General features: G+C 38.3%; 1 protein-coding gene across 3 annotated transcripts in view; it reads left to right on the top strand.

The window, feature by feature from the left end:
- The window catches only part of LOC311091454 (leucine-rich repeat and fibronectin type III domain-containing protein 1-like protein), a gene marked incomplete at its 3' end in the record, with an annotated part of 113,965 nt that overhangs the window by 55,079 nt on the left and 44,722 nt on the right, over positions 1-14,164 (top strand). For 2 of the 3 annotated variants that reach the window (XM_084127398.1, XM_084127397.1), the window contains one exon: positions 9,687-11,077. In XM_084127398.1, the coding sequence (XP_083983524.1) occupies positions 9,699-11,077 (1,379 nt within the window). In that variant the 5' untranslated portion in view covers positions 9,687-9,698. Of the gene's footprint in view, positions 1-9,686; positions 11,082-14,164 lie in introns of those variants that run through there. The other variant, XM_084127399.1, reaches the window with a different exon arrangement.

Genomic DNA, 14,164 nt, shown 5'->3' with positions numbered 1-14,164 from the left:
ATGATGTAGGCGTACCCGTGTATCTGATGAGGCTTTCAAAACGCGTGCAGGAAAAATATGTCGAGTCGCAGTGCGGAACTCCTCTGTCTCACAAGAAAAACTCAGCGGCGGAGCAGACTGGTATTGTGATGTTCCATGCTGTAGTCATGGCCAAAATAATCATACCTTACACACAGGTGTTGACATGATTGTTGTGTGTCGCATTAAGAGTGACGCAAAAGACAACCGTCCAGACTTTACAAAAATCCACCTGGATAAAATCTGGATAAAATTAAAATTAGTTCAATGGCAGATTGAACAAAGCCTAAATCAGATAAAAGTCGGATTGTTTTGAAATGCAATCATATTGGAATTCATGCGACTTTTATGCCACTGTAGATTGACCTTTCATCACAATTCACCCTTCACAGGGAGTTTGATTGACAGACGATCTGACCAATCATAATCCGCCATTTTGTCTGACAAAGCAGTCAGGAGAGATTTGGATTTGGATTTGTACTCAAAAAACGGTGTGTACTGACGTTTTTCCACGGTTGAAACAACATCATTTTTATTTGATGCTATAAATGAACCAGAGGGATTTGATGATCGGTTCACGAGCAGCTTTAACTGAGGCTCTACGGTGATCTGTCTCGACACATTAGAGCCACAAAAAAGGTATTAATTGTTTATATTTCTTTCAAAAATGACTAAATTTGAAAGTTGAGTCTTTGTTTCATATAAAAATTAAGCTGCTCCGTCCTGTCTGTCAGCGCGTTGTCAGTGTCCTCTTTGCTCCGCGATGTATTTTTCACTGTGTGAGAACATGATGTGTGGCGTGAGAGCGGCATGGCTTGTCGGACATAGCAACAGTATCTAAAGGGGGCGGGTCTTTGCAAACGCTGGCGGGAGTCACTCCAAAGACTTTACATACCAGTAGTTCTTTGGTCACTCAGACAGCCGTGACGGTAGTCAGTGGAGGAACAGTGAGGTCTAAGTATCACAATGACAGCTCTATACAAGAAAAAAATTGAAAACAATTTTTCAAAAAATAAATAAAAATTGGACAAAAAAGATGCACGTTGATTATGACAACAACAGACTCTACGATACAGGGTATGAGCTTAGTCATGGTTTACATTTATATCCACAAAATATTAATTAAAAATACTTATTTACGTATTACTTTCATTCATTTTATTTATTTTATTGACCTGCTCAAAAAATAACATCGCAAGTTTAGCTTTCGCCACTAGAGGCGCAGTATCCCCCCGGCAGCCCCCTGAACTCCCGAAATGATCAAACCCAGACAGTTACAGAATCTTACAGTCACTGTGGAAAGCTACAAGAATATCTCTAAATGGAAAAACACATGGAAAGCTATCTTCAAAAGGCAGCGTATATCTTTAAATAATTTTTCTTATCACATCAAAGAAAGTGGCCTAGAGGGACAGCTGCATGTAGGGATGCTGAATAGAAGCCTGTCTCAAAGAGTATGCCACTGCTTTCCTTTCTCCTTGAAACAGCTCTTTTGAAGAGCTGCCCAGTTCTGCAGGAGCCCTGCGCAAAGGTCACGGCCAATTATGTTTCAGTATGTGTTGTTTGTGTTTTCTCTTCCTGCAGCACTTTGTGTATTAAAGAGCTCTTTAAGAATGTCCTCTGGAATTCACATCGGGTCATCAAACCAAACTGCCACTTTTCCTTTTTTCCTCTTTTGACCCAGCTTTACATTTCCATGTCTGTGTGTGTTTTGACATCTTTAATTCAGAAAACTGTCATTCTCAGCATATTTGACAAATTCAAAGACCAACCTTTTTATATAGGCTACAGCTAGCATGTTAATTAAGGACTTTTTATTTTATTTTTATGAATTGGTTAGACTGCAAAGATGGACATAAATACAGACTGAAACTTTTTTAAAAAGATATTTGCCATTATCTACGAATGACTGTACGTGTAAAACATCTACCTTACGTGTAAAACATTTTACCAGTTACTGTGTCGAGTGAAAAATAACATTTTTAACCAGACAATCTATTGGTGCTCTTAGCATAATTTTGCTATTCAGGATCCCAACAGGAGGTAAAGATTCTTCAATTTAAAAATAGTTTAAGTTTTTCCTCCTACTGTCATTTCATTTTGCACTGTTTATGTGCACCTGGTTCCATGCTCATTTATTCTGTGTCCTACAGTGTGACCTTTACCAAACACAAATAGAGATTTTCAGCATTAATATGAATAAAGTAGGTTAAAGCTGTACTTATGTGTGTGGACATTAGCATATGAGTGTATAAGTGTTGGCAACAACAACATGTCAGAATAGTTTAGTGTGACTCTTGAACCTTGGCCCTCTCACCCCCTTCCCTCATCGGGAAAAAATAAACTCAGCATAACATTAGCCTTGCTTACCATGTCATCTTCTATAGTACTGCATTAGTTACTTTTGACTAGAAATGCAACAAGCAGTCAGTGAAGTGAGTTTGAGGGTTATCACCAAAATAAATGTAATAAAATGCAAATCCTCATTACAAATAATTGCATCGTCACGCAATCTCAAAGTGCATTTAAGCTGAATATGGTGACAACTTGGCCAGGTTGCAAAATGTATGACACTCACAACAAAATTTAATTTAGCGCTCAGACCAAAGCAAATTAACGACAGACACTTCCGCATCATAGACAGTGAACAGCGATCGTGGCATTTTGGAACCAATGTTGATAATTAATAATACCATTAGACAGCAGATGATTAAATGTTTGTAACAGACCGTAATAAACGTATGGTTTATTTGGGGAAAAATGTAACTATTATGCAGAATTACAGCAAATGTGCATAATGATTGCTGAGTTGGTAAATTTACAGATTGACCGGTAATTCTGCAAAATTACTTTTCTCAAATGAAGCTTAACATAAATAAAACAGTGGCAGCGGTGGCCAGAATTAAATATTTTGGCACGTGACCTGTTCGATTTTAAATAACTTACCCAAACAGCAAACAGTTCCTTCTTGGTTGATGTTGCCATCCTGGGGTTTTCCATCTATTTCATCAGCGGATTGTTTTGTTTTTTTTCGATCATGTTCCTCACAACGGGCATAACTTGTCATAAAGTTGGTCAAAACAAGCCCCACCCATTTAGAGGGCTGATACGATTGGTACATTTTCCTGTCATTTGAAATTTGTCTCTCATTGACTTGCTATGGCTTGGCTCTATGTAATTCGACAGCTGGACCACCAATCACAGAGCTGAAAGCGTTAGGTGGAAAAATCCGAATATGGAGAAAATGGGCATCTACACAACATAACACAACACAACACAAACTGAATAGGCAGATTTGAAGGTTTTTTTTCCTGTAGATTTATTTTAAAGTTTTTAAATATTATTTTTACACATAGTTTAGCCCTGACTGTTCCCTTCTGATTTATATAGTACTATAGTACTAAAATAAAGTACATAAAAACTGCAAATAGGCCTATATATATAATGTATGTGTGTGTGTGCATTACACGGTGCATATATATATAAATATGTGTAGTGCAAAATGAGTCATCAATGAGAACAGATATTTTATCAATAGTGATTTTAAATTACATTTTCAAATGTTTAGGAATTGCATTTGCCTTTAATGTTTTATGAACCATTTGTAAATTGTCCCGTTAGTAATTAAATACATTTTCAGGGTTAAATACACCTTGAGCTCTGTGAAATTAATGCTATTGAGTACCACAAATGAAACAAATGTGGATTTTGTAGACCACCTAAAGAACTGTTTTGAACATTTGAACACAACAAGTCTGGAAGTTAGGGTGCTTTCACATCTGTAGTCCGGTTCATTTGGTCCGGACCAAGGGCGAAAAATGATATTTTGTAGCATTTTTAAGGCGTTTTGGTTCCTTTTCACACCACACTGATCACTCTGGTCCGAATCAGTTTATGAGTTGATAAAACGAACCAAAATGCAGTCACGTGACAACATCCACATCACTCGGAACGCATTTCCATAACTGCACTTCGTTTGGTCAGAATTAACGTGCAGACAACAACACGCCGCTGTTTACTATGGAGAGACGACTGCGTGGGCTGATTGTATCCTTGGTCATATTTTATTAGTTTGTCTACACCACTTTAGACAAACAATAATATTTGAGAATGAACCGAGGATGCGGCTCGAAAATATTGTTAATAATAATTTCTATCAGGCTCCGCGCCTCCTAAAAACTCCAAATTTGTCCGCGAGCTGCAAACTGTCAACAAACATTTCTCCGCATCCTATAATGCACAGCGCAGCTGACTACGGCAACTGGCTTAGTCCAAAAATGCGCAGTTTTTTGGCTGTTGGTTCTGTTCGAGGTCGGATCACGTTCTCACCACAAACAAACCGCTCCAGAGTTCGTTTGAAAGCGTACCGAGACCACCTCTTCCAGGAGGTCTCGGTACGCTTGTTTGGTCTGCGTTTGGTGCGCACCCGAGTGCGATTGCCGCATTCACACCTGCCCAAACGAACCGCACCAACGGGGAAAACGAACTCTAGTGCGATTCAACCGAACTAAACGAGGCAGGTGTGAAAGCACCCTTACTCATGATCCAGTGCCAAGGATATTCAGGGCATCGTCTCCCTCTGAGACTCAACACAGAACAAACAATTAACAACCCATCCTGCATGAGTCTGTGAGTGCAACGTCTCCATATTCTTCAATGAGAAGACTTTCAAACTGTGAATATTTGAATCCACTGCATTTCATTTGGAAATGGACCAGGGAACATCTGCAGTCAAATGAGGCCTTCAGTAACTATGAAGTTTTGTGATGGATTCAAAGGCCATGGAAACAGTGGAAATGGATAACTGCTGTTATTTGAATGCGTTATGTATTCGAAGCATTTTGGCTCCGAAAAAACGCCTGTTTCTGCAGGTTGTCATTGTGTTGATATAATTCAGATCAGTGTTCAATACTGAGAAGCAAACCACAGGCCCACTGTTAAGATAAAATGCCTGATACTGGGATGTGATTAATGCACTCTCTGTTTTGGATTGGCATAGCAACATGAACTAATGGGCATAATTTTACCCAAGATGAATGAGTGCTGGAGACAGCTGATATCCCGTGTAAAACGCTCAGGTCTGTGTCTCTGCTGGTCTCAGAGTTGTATTTTTATATTTTTACTCGGTTTCGCAAGCTAATTTGGTGCACCCCAAAGGGGTCTCCGTCTTTGATGACACCCAACTGGGCCTCCATTGTGCCAAATTAAATCCTTTGAGAATTTTTAATTGAAAAGCTCTATTCAGTAGCCTTAGTTCAGTTCATAATTCGGTGCACACTGTGAGTGACAGACAAGTATGACATCCGCCCTGCGGGTCACGTCTCGAGTCCCGAGGCAGCATATGATTACTGTGATTGCTTGATTCTAGAGCTCTCCACTGGATGACACTGATTGAAGCACAAAGGGGTTTGAGTCACATGATGATACATGTTGTATTGCAGCAAAGTAGTTGCAACTAATTTTCAGCCGCTTTGAATGGACGGACGAAAACAAAACAAGCTAAAAATAATGGTGCATCTGTAAGGCTATTTTTCTCCATTCCTTCCAGGAAAAAGAAGTTCATATCGATTCACCACACTTTTACCTCGCAGGGCCCATGGGCACTCTGGTAGAAAGAAACATGGACTTGGTAATCCATCTCCATTGCATCACAGCTCTCTGGGCTAGGAATTCTGTCAGTCGCAGAGGCACGGAACGGTAGAAAGACTCCGGAAATCACTTACCGCCTCTCACTTACATCAGAGTAAAGTGGGGAAGTGTTTCTCTCTCCTTCTACTTCAGTTAGTTTTATCCACCATTCGTTCTTTAAATCTAAGCTGCTTACAGATTGAGACGTTTAAGAAGAAGGACTGGCTATTGTTCTGAAGGGTATTTAGGTTTGTATCTGAATCGGCGTGAACTAATATTTTACTAATTCCGAGTGGAAATTCCAATATATTGTGTATGGTGTGGCTTTAGCTTAATTCAGTGACTCTGATATTCTTTTGATATTCAGGATTCTTTGTCTGAATCATAACCAATATATACATTATAAAAAATAAGTTGCATTGTCTTTACCCTTGCATTTCAACAAGTGTTAATTTTTTTTTTAAACAATGTACACTATCGTTCAAATGTTTGAGGTTTGTAAGCTTTTTTAATGGTTTTGAAAGAAGTCTCTTGAGCAAAAATACTGTAAAAAAAAAGTGTGTGTGTGTGTGTGTGTGTGTGTGTGTAGTGAAATATCATTACAATTTAAAGAGCTATTTATTTTGACTGTTTATTTTAACTGTTCTTTTTTGATTAATTTTAAAATATAATTTATTCCTGCACTTATAAAGTTTAATTTGTCAGTAGCTATTACTCCAGTCTTCAGAGTCACATGATCCTTCATAAATCATTCTTATATGTTGATTTTGGTGCTCAATAAACATTTCTTAAAATGATAAATGTAGAAAACTTTTTTTCTTTTTCTTTTTTTGTGGAGATTAAGCTATATACTATGCTAAGATTTTTCAGTGAATGGAGGGTTCGAGATCAAAAGATTAATTTCAAGAATTATTTGAAATATAATTTTTTTCTAACTTTATAAATGTGTCACTTCGCCCCCAAATGTCATGCAGGTGTTGCAAACAAAGATGAAAACAAAAGAGCTTGATCTATTTGCAAGCAGTTTCTCTTCGTAATTAAAATAAACCCAGGGACACACTTCTTAGGCTAACAGGAAACAAAACTCGAGAAACAGAAAGAAAAAAAAAACACTTACATAATGAGGAGATCAGACCAAGACTGAACCAAAAACAGGGCTACAAATACACAGACACAATGGACATGTGTTCGAAATTGATTCAGCTGTGAGCGCAATCTTCTGGCAAGACACAGGAATTCATTCGGCACAACCCTCACAGTGCATTATGGGTATTATCTAGCCTTTGAGCATACATTAGTCGTATACTTGTTATTGTGGTGCATTATGGAATTGATTGAGTGCACTTGATTACGTCCACTATGGTTTCGGACACCACTACAAATGGCTGTACCCTCAAATAGTGCCCTATTTAAGGGTATAGGGGGCGATTTCGGACACAGCCTGGGGCTTAACAAAATAATTACCTAGACACAGGTGGAACACATGAGGGCAAATCAAAAACCATGGCAACAGAAGAGCATGAACAAACACCGGAAACTGAATTGAGAACAGCGCAAAACTAACTCAAGTAAAGTCCAACTCAAGCAAAACACTAACACAGATTGGATGTGACACCAAACTTTGAATGGTAGTATAAATTGTGTCTTTTATATACTGTTTTTAAAGCTGCAATCGAATCATGTTAGTTAAATAAACCTACTTCTGCTCAGTTTTGAGCTTATAGACCTGTTGCTATAAATGCAAATCCGAGAGGAGCTTTGAAGAACAATCCAGAATCATGTCACATCATCAACAATTAAATAAAGATAATTCAGTAATGAAGTACAAAGAACAGCAGGCTTTTTGCTGACGCCAGTGGTGCAGAAAAACACACATTTAACTGGATGCCAAATCAGATGGGTACATCAGAGATAACTTTCTATGAAACAAGTCTTCAAACAAGTCCCATGAGAGAATTTTTTTTTTTTTTTTACATGCCTATGTTGTGTTGTATGAGATGCAAATCCGTTTGGCTCACTCAAGGCAACTATAATTAAACCCATGGTTACATTGGATTCAATCTGTGTTCATTTGTAAGTACTAAATGCCTAAATAGTATGATTCCTTTTTCCAAAGTCATACACAATTTAATGGCCAATAATGACTCTCACATGGACCGTTATGTTGTAGAAACCAACGGTATAGCAGCTGAAATTGTCATAAATATTGTCAACAAGAGGAGCAGCTGTATGATGTCATAGCATAACCACAATAACAGCTATACATCTATTAAAGAGATCACAAGATGCATCTCAGCAAAAAAAAATTTGTTTCAGCAGGACAGATTTGCTTCCGTAATGTTGTGGTTTCAGTCATGTCGCGTGGCAGCTTAATATACACAAAGATTAATCTCTATTTTACGCTTACCTTAAGACCTGCTGAGATGCACGCATTTCATGAAGTGCAGATATTTGATTGAACGTTATCTGTAAAATGAAAACTGGTTGTATTGAGATTGAGAGGACACCACAATTAAATATGTGTGAATTTTTTTCTTCTGATATTTCTATGTTTGCACTCGAAGGAATCTAGTTTAACATAGGAAAACATGCTGTATTTCTTTTTTTTCTTTCTTTTTTGCAGTGCAGACTTGCTAATGTAGTTTCAAGTGGTTACATTATTTCTGCCACCTTGCATCATCTCCACACAAACTACTTATGAGTTGATTCTACATTACTGTGTAACCATAACATTGAAAAGCCATATTCTGCTTTTGCGGTGGTAAAAGGATTCTTACTTTTGACATCAGTGTATCTTATAAGCTGTGATGCACGGTGAAAGAAATACCTATTTTTTTAACCTTTATACTGTATTGATATAATTTTTTTTCTCTCTCAGAGGCCCCAAAAATGTATGTCTAAAACAAATGAGAGCAATTTAAATAACTTATTATTTTCCCTTCAAATTATTTTAATATGATTCTCTTTTAGTCAAAGCCCAGACTCAGAGCCAGATATTATTGAAGCCTCACCTCTCAGTTTTACTAAATAGAAGTACTGCACTATTTTGGAAATGTGGTTGCCATCCATTCTGATCACTTTTTTTTTCTGTTTGGGATCAATTTGATTGTTTTGACATGTTTCCAATTTAAATTAAAGCAGTACATGTTATAAAGCCTTTCACAATTATGGTTAAGCACTGGTTTAGAACAAACCAGAGCTGGTCACATATTTAAATGTAATACATTGTTTTATTCATTTATATATGTCAGGGTTGGAAGTATCCCTAAAATAGGTATCTAGTGTTCTTTTATGGGTGCATATATGTATGCATACATATGTATTTGCAATGCATATTTTTCAGCTTTTGGCTGGAATCATGTTTGTGTACTGTCCCTATTGAAATAAAGTAATAAATAAAAAATAAAAATAAGCCATGAAGTTTCAACTTGATACACTTGATCACTGTTAAGTACACATTCCAAGGTATTAATAGAGCCTTGGGATCTCTGAGATCTCAAAAAGAACATTGTTACGTCCCGGCTCAAAGTCATAACATAAAGAGGCCAATTCACAAGATGGGTTTCAATAGAGAAAATATAGGTTTATTTAAAGTTAAACAAATAATGTCTAGAACCCACTTTTCACACAAATACACAAAACAAAAATGAGAGAGAACTAGACAAAATCCAGGAGCTTCTTAAATAGGTTGCCACATGTGCAGCTGGTTTTCTTTAGGGCAATCCCGCCCACCAATGAGTCGGTCCTAGATTTCTCACAAAAAACAAAAATACAAAACAAAACTAAAGTTAAAGAACAGGGGCAGGGCTGTAACAAACATGAATTTGATTGTGGATTTGTATACAGAGCCCAATAGTGACAAGAAAATACTTTACAAACTATTGCTTTAACTCTAGGCCAGTGTTAGCAACGTGATGTTGTTGGTATGTACAGTATTCATCCAATACAGTGACATTGCATTTTACAAAGTCATTGGCTTAGAACTTCACCTGTAGAGTACATGTTGTCACACTGGCACACTGTGTTTGCTTGTCTTGCAGTTCCCCCGAGAGATGGAGTGGCTGATCTTCTCCCTTCTGGTGCTGGCTGTGTCTGCTTCGGGGCAGTTGTGCCCCAAGCGTTGCATGTGCCAGAACCTGTCGCCATCTCTAGCCATCCTCTGTGCCAAGACTGGTCTGCTTTTTGTGCCAACAGTCATCGACCGGCGTACAGTGGAGCTGCGTCTCACAGAGAACTTTATCACCGCAGTAAGGAGGAGGGATTTCGCAAACATGACCAGTCTCTTGCACCTGACGTTGTCCCGCAATACCATCAGCCAGATTTTGCCTTATGCTTTTGCCGATCTTAAGCGGCTGCGTGCACTGCACCTGGACAGTAACCGCATAAGCGTCATCACGGACGACCACTTCCGAGGACTCACCAACCTACGGCATCTTATCCTTGCCAACAATCAACTGCACAACATCTCGCCACATGCATTTGATGACTTTTTGGGGACTCTTGAGGACCTGGATCTTTCGTACAATAACCTGGTGGATATCCCATGGGACACTATAGGACGCCTCACCAATGTAAACACTCTCAACATGGACCATAACCTCATAGAGCATGTCCCTCTAGGAGTCTTTTCGAACCTACACAAACTAGCACGTCTGGATATGACATCCAACAAGCTAAAGAAAATACCCCCTGACCCATTGTTCCTTAGGATACCAGTTTATGCCAAGTCAAAAGGGTCACCCCTTTCCTCCCTCGTCCTAAGTTTTGGAGGGAATCCACTACATTGTAACTGTGAACTACTCTGGCTAAGAAGGGTAACGCGGGAGGATGACCTGGAAACTTGCGCGTCACCTCCCGACCTTATGGCAAAGTACTTCTGGACAATTCCAGAAGAGGAGTTCATCTGTGATCCCCCTGTGATTACAAGGAAATCTCCCAAAACCTTTGTCATGGAAGGTCAACCCACCAGCCTGAAATGCAAGGCCAATGGGGACCCAGACCCAGACATTCACTGGATCTCCCCAGAGGGCCGTCTAATCGCCAACACCTCCCGTACTTTAAGCTTTAGCAACGGGAGCTTGGAGATCAACATCACTTCCTTGAAGGATACGGGAGTCTTTACCTGCATTGCATCAAATGCTGCGGGGGAATCTACAGGCACTGTGGAGTTGGTGGTCAGCCCGCTGCCACACTTAGCTAACAGCACTAACCGGATCCGAGAACCTGATCCAGGTCCATCCGATATTCTAACCTCTGCTAAGTCGACTTCATCAGTCAGCAATGAGACCAGGTCTCAGGAGAGGAAGGTGGTACTTGCTGAGCTTACAGCAAATTCTGCACTCATCAGGTGGCCTTCGCAACAACATTTCCCTGGAATCAGGATGTATCAGATTCAGTACAACAGCTCGGCAGATGACACCTTGGTCTACAGGTAAGATGTCTCATTATTTTGTGAAATCTAATTACATAGAAGGCTAACATGGCAATGTTATTGTGGTGCAATTTGGCATCTAATAACATATCTAGCCTTCTCCTATAAGTGTATCACAATGATATGATGTTCATGTGTTGTTAAGTATCTCAATTGATTTCATTACTGGGACTTAAAATATTACTGCTGTTTATTTAATGTATTGTTTAATTGAACAATCAATGGCCTTTATCTCCATGGACCTGCCTTATGCTTCATTTTTCAGTATGACAAAAAATGACAGGTGCAACTTTTTCTGTATTGCACTGCAGGATGTCTTTGTCACGATAAAAGAGAAAATATTTGCTTCATCTGTCAGAAGTTGCACTGTTTATGGACCATGTATTCCCAGAGCACTTTCTAAAGCTGTGGGATATCCAAAATTCAAAGTGTTTGTGCTCAATGTTCTTTGAGCCTCAGAAATCCCATTCATGAAAGAAGACAGAACTATCAGAGAAGATGACTCTATGGTCAGACTAACAGATGATTCTTTTTGACGTGAAAGAGAAAACAAAATATGTGCTGGGAGAGGTTGGCACTAACCAGGCTAATTTGTCTTTTTCTAATGTTTAGAATCCACAGCAATTGTGATATCTTCTCATTCACAGCTGTTCTGTATGTTTAATTAGTCTGGGTGCTGGGGAAGACCGTGAATTAGCATCCATCTCACAACCTTGGGCAATATGCTACAGTGAAACGAATGGCCATAAAAGCTAAACACATTTCCTGGAAGAAAAGAAAAACTGAATGGATGAAAGATAATTTGGCTTTATGAATCAATGATACTAATAGATGTATTGTTGGTTCAGGGATACAAGAACATTCTGTACATGCTGGATTTGAAGATAAAGGCAAGGGGCACTAATGGAAATTATATATTAATTCAAATTAATTATACTAATGACATTGCTATCTCTATGCAGATAATATAAATATGGCTTAAAATTTATTAAAGTACACCCAAAGTGAAAATTCTGTCATTATTTATTTGCCCTCATGTCCTTCCAAACCTACAGTATATTATTTTCTTTCTTTCGTGTAGCACAAAAGGAGTCCAGAGTGGACGATTTTAGAAAAGGGAATAACCAATTATAATTTTGATTCATATAAAGCTATCATATAACATCAAAAGACTTCACACCACATGTATAAGTAGAGCAATAAGCAGCACTTATATTTTATTTTTTTCCAGCTGAACTATACGTTTAAGAGTGGATTACTGTGAAATTCTGGGAAACTGGGTCATCCCAAGGAGAAGTCCAGCTTGCCAAACCTCATGCGCATTAAAGCAGAGCGATTGATTCTAAAAAAGGCATCCAGTCACTTTTGCTTAAGCTTTCTCTTTTCTTTTTTTGACCTTTTAACCAAATCTCCACAATGCTCCTCCTTCTAATTGAATAAGCGTGTCAATGGGTTTGTCTAGGCCACATTGTACCATATTTCTCTATTAAAGTCAGAGTCATGATACGGGTAAATACGTACAAAAACAGTTAAAAATCCATAAAGGCTATGCTGGATTTGGACAGGCACTTTTTCTCTATTATCAGTGATGATACTGGCCACACTTCCCTCTGACAGGATGCCACAAGAAGTACATGTACCACTGACAGCTAAGAGTAACACCTTGAACAGCCTCTCCAAAAGAACAAACGAATAGAGACATCAAAATAGGTTTCTGCTTTCTTTTCACACTAGAGGACAGCTGGAGGGGACAAGAACACTGAACCAGCATGTCACTTTATGCATTTTTTTTTTGTTATCCCTTAATGAAAGGCTGCCTATTGTAAGGCTGTTGTTTGGTTGGGCTCTTTGTTTTCATGTGTCATGTGATCCCCATGTTTCCCTTGTGTTCATGCCATTTGCTTTTGTTTTCATTTGTGTAACATTGAGCTTTCTGTAATGGTTCCACTGAAGCTGAGCCCAAATGCAGTTTATTTCATGATTAAAAAAGTGTACAAACTAAGCAACAACTTGAAAATAAACATAACTTAAACTTGACTAAAGCATGGTGTTGACTGCAGCATCAAAAGATGATAAAGCTTGACAAACACACAAGGCAAAATCAGAATCAGGGCTATAAATACACAGACTACTAATGAGCAATTGAGCAACACCTGAATGTAATGAAACCAATGAACCAATTGGAACATAAAAAAAAAAAAAAAAAAAAAAAAAAAAACACGACATGAAACGTGGGGATCACATGACACATGAAAACAAAGAGCCCAACCAAACACTAGCCTTGCACCAAAAATACTGCACCGTAGGTATGTGAATATGAATATGTACGTTATGAATAGGCAACATAGAGGCAACAGCACTTTAGTAATTTGTTAAATTCATGTGTTTGCCAGGGTTGTGCATCATTCAGAAATGAATTGATAACCTTGAAATTCTAATTATATTTCTGAATTTGAGTTGAATATGAATTGAAAGTAAAATAGAAAGTAAATAAAAAGGTACCGTTTATCAAGGCAAACTATGAATTTTACAATCGCAAAGCCAAGCACAGATGGCTTTAGTGTGAAGTGGCTGCAGTAAAAAAAAAAACTTTATTCATCCAGGCCAATAGATGTCAGAATAACATCCAAGAACATCGGAACAAAAAATGTGAACAAAAATGTAGACCTGTGGTGCATCCGAAATTGCATGCTATCTGAGTAGGAATTTGAATCTGAATTTACTGTGTAACTGTCAAGTATATAAAAAAAAAATGTTCTATATACTGTAGTATGAATAAGGGTACAGGGTTCCTACACATTTTCCATTTCAAAATTCCAGACTTGCCAGACTCAAATTGCTTCACTGCCATTCATAATTCCGCTCCCATGGCCTCATGGGATAGTAAAGTTTCATCGGAAGTACAGCAGTAGGACATTCGGGTATTTTTCGGCCACTTTTTCCCGGAAACTATGTATTTGGACATACTACTTTTTTGGCGTACTTCACATACTATATAGTAGAGAAGTATTTGATTTTGTAAGCAGCGAAATAATGCACATTTAGGTAGGCTCTTATCTAAGTAATCCAAATCACATTCAGTGCTAT

Source organism: Abramis brama, assembly GCF_963993115.1.
Source record: "Abramis brama genome assembly, chromosome: 10".
Lineage (NCBI taxonomy): Eukaryota > Metazoa > Chordata > Actinopteri > Cypriniformes > Leuciscidae > Abramis > Abramis brama.
Note: the sequence above shows the minus strand (reverse complement) of the source record. Positions and strands in the feature narration are given on the sequence as shown.